Source organism: Ursus maritimus, unplaced genomic scaffold, assembly GCF_017311325.1.
Source record: "Ursus maritimus isolate PB19 unplaced genomic scaffold, ASM1731132v1 scaffold_24, whole genome shotgun sequence".
In the NCBI taxonomy this organism is placed as follows: Eukaryota; Metazoa; Chordata; class Mammalia; order Carnivora; family Ursidae; genus Ursus; species Ursus maritimus.
In genome coordinates, this window is record NW_024424897.1 from 18286512 (window position 1) to 18299878 (window position 13367).

At 43.3% G+C, this 13367-nt stretch overlaps 1 protein-coding gene across 3 annotated transcripts in view; it reads left to right on the top strand.

The window, feature by feature from the left end:
• Positions 1-11915, top strand: part of GPATCH8 (G-patch domain containing 8) — a 107683-nt gene extending 95768 nt beyond the window's left edge. For all 3 annotated transcript variants that reach the window (XM_040640511.1, XM_040640512.1, XM_040640513.1), the window contains 2 exons: positions 3109-3239; positions 5727-11915. In XM_040640511.1, the coding sequence (XP_040496445.1) occupies positions 3109-3239; positions 5727-9615 (4020 nt within the window). In that variant the 3' untranslated portion in view covers positions 9616-11915. The remainder of the gene's footprint in view (positions 1-3108; positions 3240-5726) is intronic.
• Positions 11916-13367: the final 1452 nt, after the last annotated feature.

Genomic DNA, 13367 nt, shown 5'->3' on the forward strand with positions numbered 1-13367 from the left:
TCTTGATCTCGGGGTTGTGAGTTCAAGCCCCATGTTGGGTGTAGAGATTACTTTAAAAATAAATAAAAATAAAATTTAAAAAGATCAGCTATAGTCTCTGCCCCAAATAAAAAGGGAGAGACAATATTGAACAGTTTCAGCATACAAAGTGCTTTATATTTATTTTGACACTTAACCTCATAAATCTATTGCCATTTTCTAATGGGGGAACTGGAGCTCAGAGAAATGAAATCGCTTGGCTGGTGATTAATGAATTTGAACACAGGTCTTTCTGACTCTGCAACTACACACAGACCGCCTTTCTGAAGGGCCGGAATAAGTATAGTCAGTGCAGAATATGATGGTTGTTGCTATATGAGTGCTTGACAGAGTACTAAGACAATTCAGATAGAAGAAAAATTTATGACATATGAGTAGAGACTTTATGAGGTGAATTTAGTTTGACCTTGGGTAGAAAGGAAAAACTTGGAATTAGGAATCCATTTTTATCATCAGAATGCCCTCATCTGAGAGAAAGACCTCAAACATATATTTTGAGTTTGGGAGATTTCCAAGCCCTATCTCTAAGGTTTGGGTTAGAATTCTGGGGTTCCCAGTTTTACATTGAGACCCCAGACTTTAAAGTTCGTAAAGATGGGGGCGCCTGGCTGGCTCAGTTGGTAGAGCATGTGACTCTTGATCTAGGGGTTGTGAATTTGAATCCCATTTTGGGTGTAGAGATTACTTTAAAATAAAATCTTTTTAAAAAAAATAATAAAGTTTGTAAAGGTGATTTAGGAATGTTTGCTACACCCCATATAGGTGTGTAGCTTTGCCTAGAATGGGGCTGCAATTTGGATTTGTTTTACTGGTATCATCCCATTTTCTTCCCTCCCTACCTCCAATTATGTTGTGGTGGGAATTTGAGATAGGGCATCTTCAGTATGATGTGGACATAGTTCTATCCCTTCAACTTCAAGGTTGCACCAAGTGGTTGCCGAATGATTGGAAAGCCTAACCTCTGTCTGACTTGGCCTGGAAACTCCAGGCTTGATAAAATGCTCATTCTTTTAAACAGTGTCCTTTAGGGGTAACCCTCTCGGGTCCCCTCCCTCCTCGGGAGCTTTGTACTATCACTTTACTGTTGCTCAACAAACCTTGCTTTGCTGCCCACCAAAAAAATAATAATAAAAAAAGTGTCCTTTAGTTTGGGAAATAACTCCTAAAAGTAATGAAATATTTGTAAAAAGGAAGGAAATGAGGCTCAGGGAGATTTTGCAGGCCTGTGGGGTGGCTAGAGAGAAGATGGCAGATACGAGAAAAACATGTTCTATTTAAATTTTGGCTAGAAAACTTGGTAAATGTTTGGCGCAGAAAAAAACCTAGTTTTGTAGCCTGAAATAATCGTTCAATAGTCCTGACAGGCTCTTTCTGCCTCATTCTCCTTGAAAGGAGGAAATTGGACTTCCTATTTATTCAAAATAGTTGATTCACCATCTTGAAGTGGTTTTTAAAAAGTCTTAATTCTGGATAGCCAGCTTCAGTAAAATATTTTGCCAGCTATTTGTTACTTGAACATTCCCAAAATAAAGGTAAATGAAAATAAGATAGACTTTTTTTTTTAGGTAGCAGTGGTCTTTCCTAAATTTCTATTAACTATTTTTCCTGACTGCAGATAGGTCTCTTTATCTAGGAGAGATTATTACTGTGTCAGTCTGTGTGTATGTACACATATATGTGTTGTACAGGTGCTTCCCTTCTCCCCGACCCTTTTAGAGTTGATGGCTTTGTCCCTGATTGTTCAGTATAATAGTTTGCAGATTCACTAAGACAGCCTGTGTAGTAATGCTTGCTTTATTTTTTTTTTCTCTTCCACTCTTGTTTTATTTTTACTTTTTTTTTTCTTTGTGATGTGACATTTTCAGCTGATGTATTGAAAGCAAATCCTTCTAATTTGGAAGCCCAGATCACAAGAGTGAGTTTTTCTACTAGTGTCTTTAGCTGTACTTTTTTTGTGTGTGTCTTTTCACCCTTTTCCCCCTCCCAATTCAAAAGTTTTCAAAACACATTTCATAAATACTAGATAAGAAAATTCCTCTGTCTGTTGAACATCATGCCCTTTCACAAAGCAATGTCCACTTTATATTGGGTCAAATTCCTTTTCCTAATGCTATTATAAAAGCATAGGCTAATGTATGTGTTTTGTTTTGGTTTGTTTTCTATATTATCTAGTGTGTTGGAAGTAATTTTAGTTCTGTCTTCATTGCAGATATGTCTGGACTTTGTCACCAGTGTGTCATAGCACTGTTCTTTTTTGGTTGTTCTTGTTTTGTTTTAAGGAAAATTATATAGTAGTTTCTGAGAATGAAAAACCCATTCTTTTATCAGGATTTTAAATAATAAATTCTTTGACTTATCTCTATTCTCCCTCCTCATCCCCTGGATGTTCCTCTCAGGGCCATGAAGGAATGAAAGAGCTATACATACTACTGTCTCATTTCAGCAGACTGACCAGATGCAAGTGGTCAGACTGGTGAGCTCTGAACATTGCGAGCATTGCAAGACGGTTTGTTTGATAGTCACAGGAAAACTGTTCATGCTGAAAAGAAATTGTGGCACCTTTTTAATGGTGAAATAAAAGTATGCTTTCTATTTGTTATTTTGATTCAAATAACCTCCCCATGTAAGCTGTACATTGCTTTTTAAGATCTTACACCTGGGTAATTTTCTGTACTAGCCTAACCCCTTTCTGTTCTCTTTGGCTTGTGTTATTACAGTTTATCTCATGTTCTGTTTGTCTAGTTTTGCATCCTGGAGGAGCAGGTGATTAAAGAGTCCCTTTTCTTTCCTCCTGGTGTTCTAAAATCTGCTTGTTGCTTCTGAAATCATTTAATTTTGCCCCATAAAGCAAATGGTATGCTGTCCTAATTAGAAATGCAGGTACTCCAAGTGTTTTATCCAAAGTAATCAGCCATTGTCAATTACTGTACGAATATAACAAGTGTGTTCTACGCTAGCAGTGTAACCACTGATTGAGGTAAATATTCTAAAGGCCTTGTTTTCAGGACCCCCAAGTTACTCTAAATCACGCACCCTTTATTCCCTTTTTTGTTGTTGTTGTTACCCCAGAGATTGAAAGATCTCAAGCAGAGAGAGTTTGCTCGAAATGTCTCTTCAAGATCCCGCAAAGATGAGAAGAAACAGGAAAAAGCCCTTCGGCGGCTCCATGAATTGGCAGAGCAAAGGAAACAAGCTGAATGGTGAGGATATTTTCTCTCAGAGGGTTCTACAGATCATTTTAATCCATAACATTTAAGATTATATTTTAAGACTTAAATTAAGATTTAAGGATTATAATCAGTAAATCTTTCAAACTGAAAGCTTATCTGTTATTACAGTATAAATATACTGATTTTACGAATATACACTCCTGAGGCCATATCCTATCTGTGTGACTTTAGCTAGCTAAGCTCTATGCCTCCGTGTCCTTATGTGTAAGATAGGAGATGATAATAACAATTTACTTCTTGCAGTCATTTTGAGGAGTGATTATCTTCACATCAGAAGTGCCTTATAAAAGAGTGCCATAGAAGATACTCAATAAATCAATAAATTATACAAATTCTCCAACCTATGTTTTATAGAAAAGCACATATATTACAGTATTCTATTTTATAACTAAACAGTACTGGGGCAGAGACTCAAGTGTTGTAACTTCCTTTTAACTACTATACAGTCCGTACTAATCATTGAAACCTGGGAAATTCTATCCATTTATTTCTCTGCAGATTCCTGCGTTCTTGAGTGTTCTTTTTAATCTTCCTTCATGATTCTTGATTATTATCAATTTGGGGGCTGGTATTTAGCCTTAAGTGGAATTTACCCCACCTAGGGTTGAATTTCCAAGCAACTAGACTTTGGGGACCCAGTCTTTGAGCATCTGAGGATTCATAAGGTATGTGCCTCGATCAGAAAGACTTAGGCCCCCATGTTTGTTTTTAATAGCTGGCCAGGACCAAAGGAAAGAACTGGTTATAGTAGAAAGAGAAACTATGATTGTGGCTTTTGAAAGTTCACAGCCAAGTTGGGGCCACGGTTTCCAGGTTCCTGGACTTATTACTAAGTTCATTTTTGTCTCAGGATCCTTTTTTTTTTTTTTAACTTATTTACTTCTCTAAGCATGTTGGAGGAAGAAGGAAGGGAGAGAACACATAGTATGAATTTTGAAACAGAATTAACCAGTGAGCTCTAATGTTGAGTTAAGCCTATAAACTGGTTCTGATTCCTTCTTTGGCAGCTTTTTATATCATAACACATTCCTCTTGGGCGTATTGCAAGGGTACCTCTTCAATAAGTATATACCAGGTCACTTTCTAATTTGGGACATTTTAATACATGTTTTTCTTCAGAGGTGACTTGTAGTTTTCAGTTTTATAAGCAAGCAGTTAAAAGATGACCAGCTAATCTCTTGGGAGAATAAAAGAAGGTTTTGACCCATAATCAGGTATTTCATTATCCCAGAATTAATGCATGACCCCATAGTAAGTGTTATTAAAGCAATTAACATGGCAAAGACGAAGCAAAAGAACAAAATAAAATCTGTTTTTATTCACCTTGAGGGTCTCTTTGCTGTGGGGTAGGTTTTGTGACACAGTGTAAGTGTCTGTTGCTATCTAAATCTTTTGGGTTCCTGTCTTCCATAAGCAAGAGTCTAGATGGCAAGGGATACCACATTATCCAAATATATTTAGTCCCTGAGTCAGGACAGCTAGTAGCTAGGGATCAGATAAAAAGGCTTCATCCAAACAAACACCTAATTCTCCTCACTTCTTGAATTCAGCTTGAAAAATACCTCAGGTGGATAGTCCACACACTGTAAAAATTTCAGACATGACATGAGTAATACAAAACATTGGCTTTGAGGCTCTTCCGTGTTCATGTTTTCAAAGCTGGGAAAGCGTTTGATGCCATATCATGATCATTGTACAGAATGACCAGAAATTAACATAAAACCAAAGCAACCGCTTTGATGTGGTGCCCAAGAAATAGGCACAGACTCTTAGTTTCTGAAACAGACATACTCACCACAGACTACCATGGAGTAGCATGGTGGAGGTTTCTGACTATGTTAAACTCAGAAAATATCCACATTTAAAAAAATAAAATTTGAAAATACGGAGGAAATTAGAGGGGGTTTTTTAGTTGAGTGAAATACAGCTTTAGTGAATAGATGTTCAACCACACGTTTGATGGCATACTAATGGGTAGGATGTTTCAGTAAGAAAGAACAGGCTGCCTGGCTGGCTCAGTTGGAAGAACACACACTTGATCATCAGGGTCATGAGTTCAAGCCCTACGCTGGGTATAGAGATTACTTAAAAATAAATAAATAAACTTAAAAAAAAAAAAAAAAACAGGACAGGTCAACTGTACTAGGTGGTAACAACAGAGTATTTGAACTTTGTGATGTAGCTTCACGTTTTAAATTTTAGACCGCTTAGGAAGAAACAGTAGTAACTGGCTGGTGTTGGGAATACAGCTAATTAGTAGATGAACAGAATGAGACTTTCCTAAACTCGCACAGCAAGTTCTCTTTTTAGCACAGGACTAGGAAACGACCACCACTTACTGTCTTTGAGGCTTACCTACAAAAAATGGTGGAACATAAGAGATGAGTGTACTATAAGAAGAATGAAATGTACCCCTAAACTTTTTTTCATTTTTCATTTTTCTAAACTGTTGTGTAGTGCACCTGGAAGTGGTCCCATGTTCAGGCCAACCACGGTGGCTGTAGACGAAGAAGGTGGAGATGATGATAAAGATGAGTCTGCTACCAACAGTGGTGCAGGTGCTGCTGCCGCCTGCGGCCCAGGATCTGAATTCTCCACAGATAAAGGAGGCCCTTTCACCGCAGTACAGATCACTAATACCACTGCACTGGCACAGGCCCCTGGGTTAGCCTCCCAAGGCATCAGCTTTGGCATTAAGAATAATCTAGGGACTCCACTGCAAAAATTGGGAGTGTCATTTTCCTTTGCCAAGAAGGCTCCTGTCAAACTCGAATCAATAGCATCCGTTTTCAAGGACCATGCAGAGGAAGGGACCTCCGAAGATGGAACAAAAGCTGATGAGAAGGGTTCTGACCAAGGATTGCAGAAGATAGGAGACTCTGATGGTAACAGTAATCTTGATGGTAAAAAAGAAGATGAAGACCCTCAGGATGGAGGGTCCCTTGCCTCAACATTATCTAAGTTAAAAAGAATGAAGCGAGAAGAAGGAGCTGGGGCTGCAGAGCCAGAGTATTACCACTACATTCCCCCAGCACACTGCAAAGTAAAACCAAATTTCCCCTTCCTACTCTTTATGAGAGCCAGTGAACAAATGGAAGGTGATAATAGTATACACCAAAAGAATGCCCCGGAGAGCAAAAAAAGCAGTTCTCCCAAGCCTAAAGTCTGTATCAAGGTGGCAGCAAGCCAAGGAGCAGAGAAGACAGTTGATGAAGTCTCTGAGCAACAGACGGAAACCAGTGTCACAGAGCCCTCAGAGCCTGGAAGCAAAGTTGAGACAAAGAAGACCTCAGGAGGGGATGTAAGTGAGCAGAATGTAGAGAGTCCAAGTCAGAAGGTTTCAGAGAACCAAATGTGTGAGTCTAACCCTTCGAAAGAAACCTCTCAGATCACCCCAGCAGGGAAAGAAAGCCAGGAAGGACCCAAACATCCTACTGGTCCCTTCTTTCCGGTTTTGAGCAAAGATGAAAGCACTGCCCTCCAGTGGCCATCAGAACTCTTAATTTTTACCAAGGCAGAACCCTCCATTTCATACAGTTGTAATCCTTTATACTTTGACTTTAAACTTTCAAGGAACAAAGATGCCAGAGCTAAAGGGACAGAAAAACCAAAGGATATAGGAGGCTCCTCAAAGGACCATCTCCAAGGCCTTGATGCTGGTGAGCCACATAAAAGTAAGGAGCGGGGGGAGAGTGTAGAACATTCCTCAGGAGGCAGAATGGATGCACCTGCTTCAGGGTCTGCCTGTAGCAGTCTGAACAAGCAGGAACCTGGCGGCAGCCATGGGTCAGAGACAGAGGACACAGGGAGGAGCCTTCCTAGCAAGAAAGAACGATCTGGAAAGTCCCACCGACACAAAAAGAAAAAGAAGCACAAAAAATCAAGCAAACACAAACGGAAACACAAGGCTGACCCAGAAGAGAAAAGCTCTAAGACAGAGTCTGGGGAGAAGTCTAAGAAGCGCAAGAAACGAAAACGAAAGAAGAATAAGTCATCAGCTCCAGCAGATTCTGAACGGGGACCCAAACCAGAACCCCCTGGGAGTGGTAGCCCTGCACCGCCCAGACGACGGCGGCGAGCTCAAGATGCTTCCCAGAGGAGGCCCCTCCCGGCTGAAGAAGGGAGCAGTGGCAAGAAGGATGAAAGTGGGGGCGGTGGCGACTCCCAGGATCATGGGGGCAGGAAACATAGAGGTGAGCCTTTAACTTCATCCTGCCAGCGAAGAGCTAGCGCCAAACGGAGCAGCCGGTCCAGCCATCGGAGTCGCCCCAGTAGTGGAGATGAGGACAGTGATGATGCTTCATCACACCGGCTACACCAGAAGTCTCCATCCCAGTACAGCGAGGAGGAGGAAGAGGAGGAAGACTCAGGCAGTGAGCATTCCCGTAGCCGTTCTCGATCGGGCCGGCGCCATTCCTCACACCGTTCCTCCCGGCGTTCTTACTCAAGTAGCTCAGATGCTTCTTCAGACCAGAGCTGCTACAGTAGACAGCGCAGCTACTCTGATGACAGCTACAGTGACTATAGTGACCGATCTCGAAGGCACTCCAAGCGCTCCCATGACTCTGATGACTCCGACTACGCCAGCTCCAAGCATCGATCCAAACGGCACAAATACTCCTCTTCCGATGATGACTATAGCCTCAGTTGCAGCCAGTCCCGAAGCCGCTCTCGGAGTCACACCAGGGAGCGCTCGAGGTCCCGGGGCCGCAGCCGCAGCAGCAGTTGTAGCCGCAGCCGGAGCAAACGGAGAAGCCGCAGCACCACAGCCCACAGCTGGCAGCGGAGCCGAAGCTACAGCCGTGACCGCAGCCGCAGCACCAGGAGCCCTTCCCAGAGATCGGGTTCCAGGAAGGGGTCATGGGGTCATGAAAGCCCTGAGGAGAGGCGTTCTGGTCGTCGAGACTTCATCCGCTCTAAAATCTACCGCTCCCAGTCTCCCCACTATTTCCGATCAGGCCGGGGAGAAGGTCCTGGGAAAAAAGAAGATGGCAGAGGAGACGATGGTAAAGGGACAGGCCCACCCTCCCAGAACAGCAGTGTTGGTGCAGGAAGGGGGTCAGAAGGTGACTGCAGCCCCGAAGACAAGAACTCTGTCACTGCCAAACTGCTACTGGAGAAGATCCAGTCAAGAAAAGTGGAGAGGAAACCCAGTGTGAGTGAGGAGGTGCTGGCCACCCCTAATAAAGCCGGGCTCAAGCTCAAGGACCCCCCACAAGGTTACTTTGGGCCCAAGCTCCCCCCGTCTCTTGGCAATAAGCCTGTCCTTCCACTGATAGGGAAGCTCCCAGCTACCCGAAAGCCCAACACCAAGAAATGTGAAGAGTCTGGCTTAGAAAGGGGGGAAGAACAAGAACAGTCAGAGACAGAAGAAGGGCCTCCAGGGAGTAGTGATGCCCCATTTGGACATCAGTTCCCTTCAGAGGAAACAGCTGGCCCCTTATCAGACCCACCCCCAGAAGAGCCAAAGTCTGAAGAAGCTACTGCTGATCACCCTGTGGCTCCACTAGGCACCCCAGTGCACTCTGACTGCTATCCTGGGGACCCCACCATCGCCCATAACTACCTCCCTGACCCCAGCGACGGGGACACCCTAGAGTCCTTGGATAGTGGCAGTCAGCCAGGCCCTGTGGAATCCAGCTTGCTGCCTATAGCGCCAGACCTTGAGCACTTCCCCAGTTACGCACCTCCCAGTGGGGATCCTAGTATTGAGTCAGCTGATGGGGCTGAGGATGCTTCCCTGGCCCCCCTGGAGAGCCAGCCCATCACCTTCACCCCTGAGGAGATGGAGAAGTACAGCAAACTCCAGCAGGCCGCACAGCAACACATCCAGCAGCAGCTTCTGGCCAAGCAAGTAAAGGCCTTTCCAGCCTCGGCTGCCCTGGCCCCAGCCACTCCAGCCCTGCAGCCCATCCACATTCAGCAGCCAGCCACAGCCTCTGCCACCTCGATCACAACTGTTCAGCATGCCATCCTACAACACCATGCGGCAGCAGCTGCGGCTGCCATTGGAATTCACCCCCACCCTCATCCCCAGCCACTTGCCCAAGTACATCATATTCCCCAGCCCCACCTAACCCCCATTTCCTTGTCCCACCTCACTCACTCAATCATCCCTGGTCACCCTGCCACCTTTCTCGCTAGCCATCCCATCCATATCATTCCTGCCTCAGCCATTCATCCTGGGCCCTTCACTTTCCATCCTGTCCCGCACGCTGCCCTCTACCCTACCCTGCTTGCTCCACGGCCTGCTGCGGCAGCTGCCACTGCCCTCCACCTTCACCCACTGCTTCACCCCATCTTCTCAGGTCAGGACCTGCAGCACCCGCCTAGCCATGGCACATGAGTTGGGGGATGGGAGCCCAGGTAGGGCTAGGGAAGGTGACCCATATATCTTCCCTCGGGGGTGTTGAGCCATTAATACCAGCAAGTACAAGCTGGGATGGGCAGTGTCTGACAGCCAAAGAATCAAGTTTTGGCTTGCAGGGGTGGTTTTAGATTTGAGGTTTGCTTTGGGTTTTACTATCAGGGATCCCCCCCTTTCCCTCTTTCTGTTTGTCTCTTCCTCCCCTGTCTCCTGTGTTTCCAAGCTAGGGAACACGAGTAAGTGCTCCCGACCCCTCTGCGGCAACATCTCCAAACTGTCGAGTTTGGATACTCCTCTCCTCCCTCTACTTTTTATCCTTTGCTCTTCCCTTCTGTAAATTTTAAAACATTTTCTTCCTCTCTGGCCGGCGGTTTGTCCATCTGGTCCTGCCCTCTCAGTGTCTTTGACCATCCCTTGGTGACCTTATGCTATCCCGGGTGAGGTGAAAAGGGAGTCTGACCTGGAACCAGATGCTACTCAGGCTGTTATTCAATCCACTTCCCACACAGAGAGCCGCACATTGGCCCTGTTGTCCTCATGTCCCTCATCCCAGAAGAGATATCTGCATATCCCAGAAAAGAAGATCCTATCATGAATAGAAGCTATGCGGAACATAAAGTCGCCCGTGTGCTTCCCCAGAGAGGAGCTCATGTGTCTGAAGGGTGTATTTTCTTCTGTCATGTTGATGTTTCCTTCTTAATTTATAGGATTTTTTTTAAATGTAAAAAATTGCACTGAACTCTATAAACGTAAATGCTGCTTTTTGTAGCTCATATAAAAAAGGTTCCATATTTGTAGTATACTGCAATAATATTTTTTACATCCAGCTCTTTAAGTGATCCTTGTTCTGGTGGCTTTGTGTAAATATGTTTGCCCTAGTTGAATTAAGAAACTTTAAAGGTTATAAAATGAAAACAAAAAATAAAGTATCTGTTTTCTGCTAGATGCAAAAATGACTAAGCATGTATATTTTATCAAGCTCATGTATTTTTTGAAGTTATGAACTATAAAAATGTTAAAACAAAAAAAAGGAACATTGTTTAACATTTTTTGCTGGGACAAAATGTTTAGTTAATTTGCAGTAGGTGGTGCCCCCAGCACTGGGATTTTTGAACTAATGGGCAGCAGTCAGCTGGGGGTGTCAGAGGGATCCTCAGTTACGACATCTCCCTCTTGCTTTGCAGTTTTATATGGAGAAACAGGTGGGCCCACAGAGGAGGAAGGAGAGATTCAAGAGCTTTATTCTCTGGAAGCAGTGAGATTCAGAGTGATTGTGTGGGGGGTTTCCTGAGTTTCTTGGGTGCCTTGTTCCAGGCAGTCCGTTTGCCTTCCTAGTACTTAGCCCCCTCTGACAATTTTTTTTTAATGTGCCTTTTGGGTTGGCTAGAAACTGAAGTAGAAGTAGACTTGAGGGTGATAAGAGTTGGGACAGTTTCTTCCTCCTCGTGTGGGGAGGTGAGCACATTTATAGATACTGCAGATTCTTTTGCTTCACGGTTTCCATGCCTTCTGCCCAGCTTAGTTTAAGCAGTGAAGTGTTTTGGTTTTTTTTTTTTTCTTTTCTCCCATGACACCTACCAGAGGAAGTACCACCTCAATTCCTCTTCCTCCTCTTGCCTTTCACCTGGGCTCTCAGACCTGATTAACGTACTGACCCGTTTATATTGCAGGTCTCACCTTTGGCGTAGATAGCATTTCCCTACCTATTCCTGTGGCTAGAATTGGGTGGATGGTCACTGGACAGGAAGAAATAAACCCTTCTTACTTGGGCCAAGGCTCTGTGTTCTGCCTTTCTTCTCAGATTCCCAAAAGAAAAAGGTTTTGAGTTTATGAGAAGCAAGTGCTGGGCAAACAAGGCTCTTGACTGAGCCTCCTGCCTGTTCAGTGCTCCTCATCTGATTCAGAAGCATCACTTTTGATAACTAGCACTGGAAAAATGAAATCATCTGTTTGAAGTGAAGGGACTCATTTTTCTTTGCTTTCAGCCCATGTAAATATTTAAATAATACAGTATTAACATTTCTGTGCTGCTTCCCATTAGCTTGTAGATCGAGCCATACTCTGGCTGCCTCTCTACCTTCCTGGGGGCAGTTTTCTTTAACTTTCAGAATAGTGATTTTAAAACTTAAAAAAAAAAGAAAGAAAGAAAGAAAAAAGAACCTATCCTTACTTACAAGCATTACAGATTGTATTTAACTTTATCACATATGATAGAGATATATATGCTGTAAAATTAGGGAAAGGAACTTTCTAATAAACCAATGATTTGTGGAAACTTGGCAGAGTCTGTCGTGATTGTTGCTGCATCTTCTCAAGCTGGGAAGGGATGGAGTTAAGGTTACAGATAACATTTTGTGAAGTGATCAGGGAATAGATTCTTGTGAACGAGTTGCTTATGATGTTTGGAATTGAGCTTCTCAAGACAGGCTGCCCAAGTGGGGGGGGGGTACTGTAGAAGGCAATAATCGTGGTTAATTTTCTTTCAGTCTTAGGTGGCTGTCTTGGAATGTGCACCTCCTTTCCACTCTCCCCAAGAATTTTGTGTCTACTTTTTTCCTCAGTTTAGGTATTTTTTATTTATTTATTTATGGTAGGATGTATGGCATGTCCTAAATGGGTTTGGAATTTGTGGCTTCGATTTTCTAGGACTTGGGATGAACTTCAGGGTGATGGGATTACAAGTCATCTGCCTGGCCTCTGCCTTCCAGATGGAGTTTTGTACAGCCGACCAGTCTTCAGTTATTCCCCTTAATACCACCCTGCAGTGCTTGCGAGCTACCTGGTAAAAGGAAATGTGCTCTAATTGTTAGAGCAGATAAAAGCCTCCATCTACTCTTCTGTTTCAAAAAAAAATCACAAAAAGTAGAGAAAGTTTAGCATCAAAAGCTAACCATAGATTAACAGTGATAAAGTTTCCTCTCTCCCTCAGCCTTTCAGGAAGGAGTAATACCATGTCTGCCTCTTTCCTGCTCTCTCATACAGCTGTGTTCTCCCCTTGACAAAAAGAAGCTGTTCAATTTGAACCTTGGGTTGGATGCTGAGATCTGCCTTTTTTCCTAAAATAGCAAAATTCCTGCCCAGAAAGAAGACATGTTAGGAAATGAAAGTGACTTTCTGAGCAGGCAGGGTGAAGTGAAAGAGGCCGACTGGCCTATGGAGAGCAGTAAGGGTTCTTTCAACTACCTGCCTCAGCCACCTGCACTGGCAGCACAGACATGCTCCCTCTCCTACACCCTTGATGACTAAATCGGGCCTTGTCAACCATTTCCGTTCTTATTTGCCAGAAACATCTTCACCTCCCCCTTATCAGCTCATGTCTGAATTATTGCAGCATATTCCTGGCTAGGCTCACCAGGATCTAATTCCCTATCCCATGTAAGCGTACTGGCTTTCCAGAATCTGGGTATGATTCATTTTATATTTACTGCTTCCCAGTAAAATTGTAAGCTTGGAGAGGACGAGAACTGATTCTTACACTTCCTTTTTTTTTAGTCCCTTGGAGTGTTTTACATAGAGTTGAACACACAGTAAACATTTTGACTATATATTTAAATATGAACAAAGAAAGTATTAACTGAGGAATATGCAAGGATTTAGCAAGGAAGCATCAAAGATGATAAAGGATTTTTATATATCCACATCACCTAGCTCAGTGCCAGGCACATAGAAATTCAATAATTATTTTTTTTACTTGTTAAAGATTTTATTTATTTGACAGGAAGGGAGAAGTG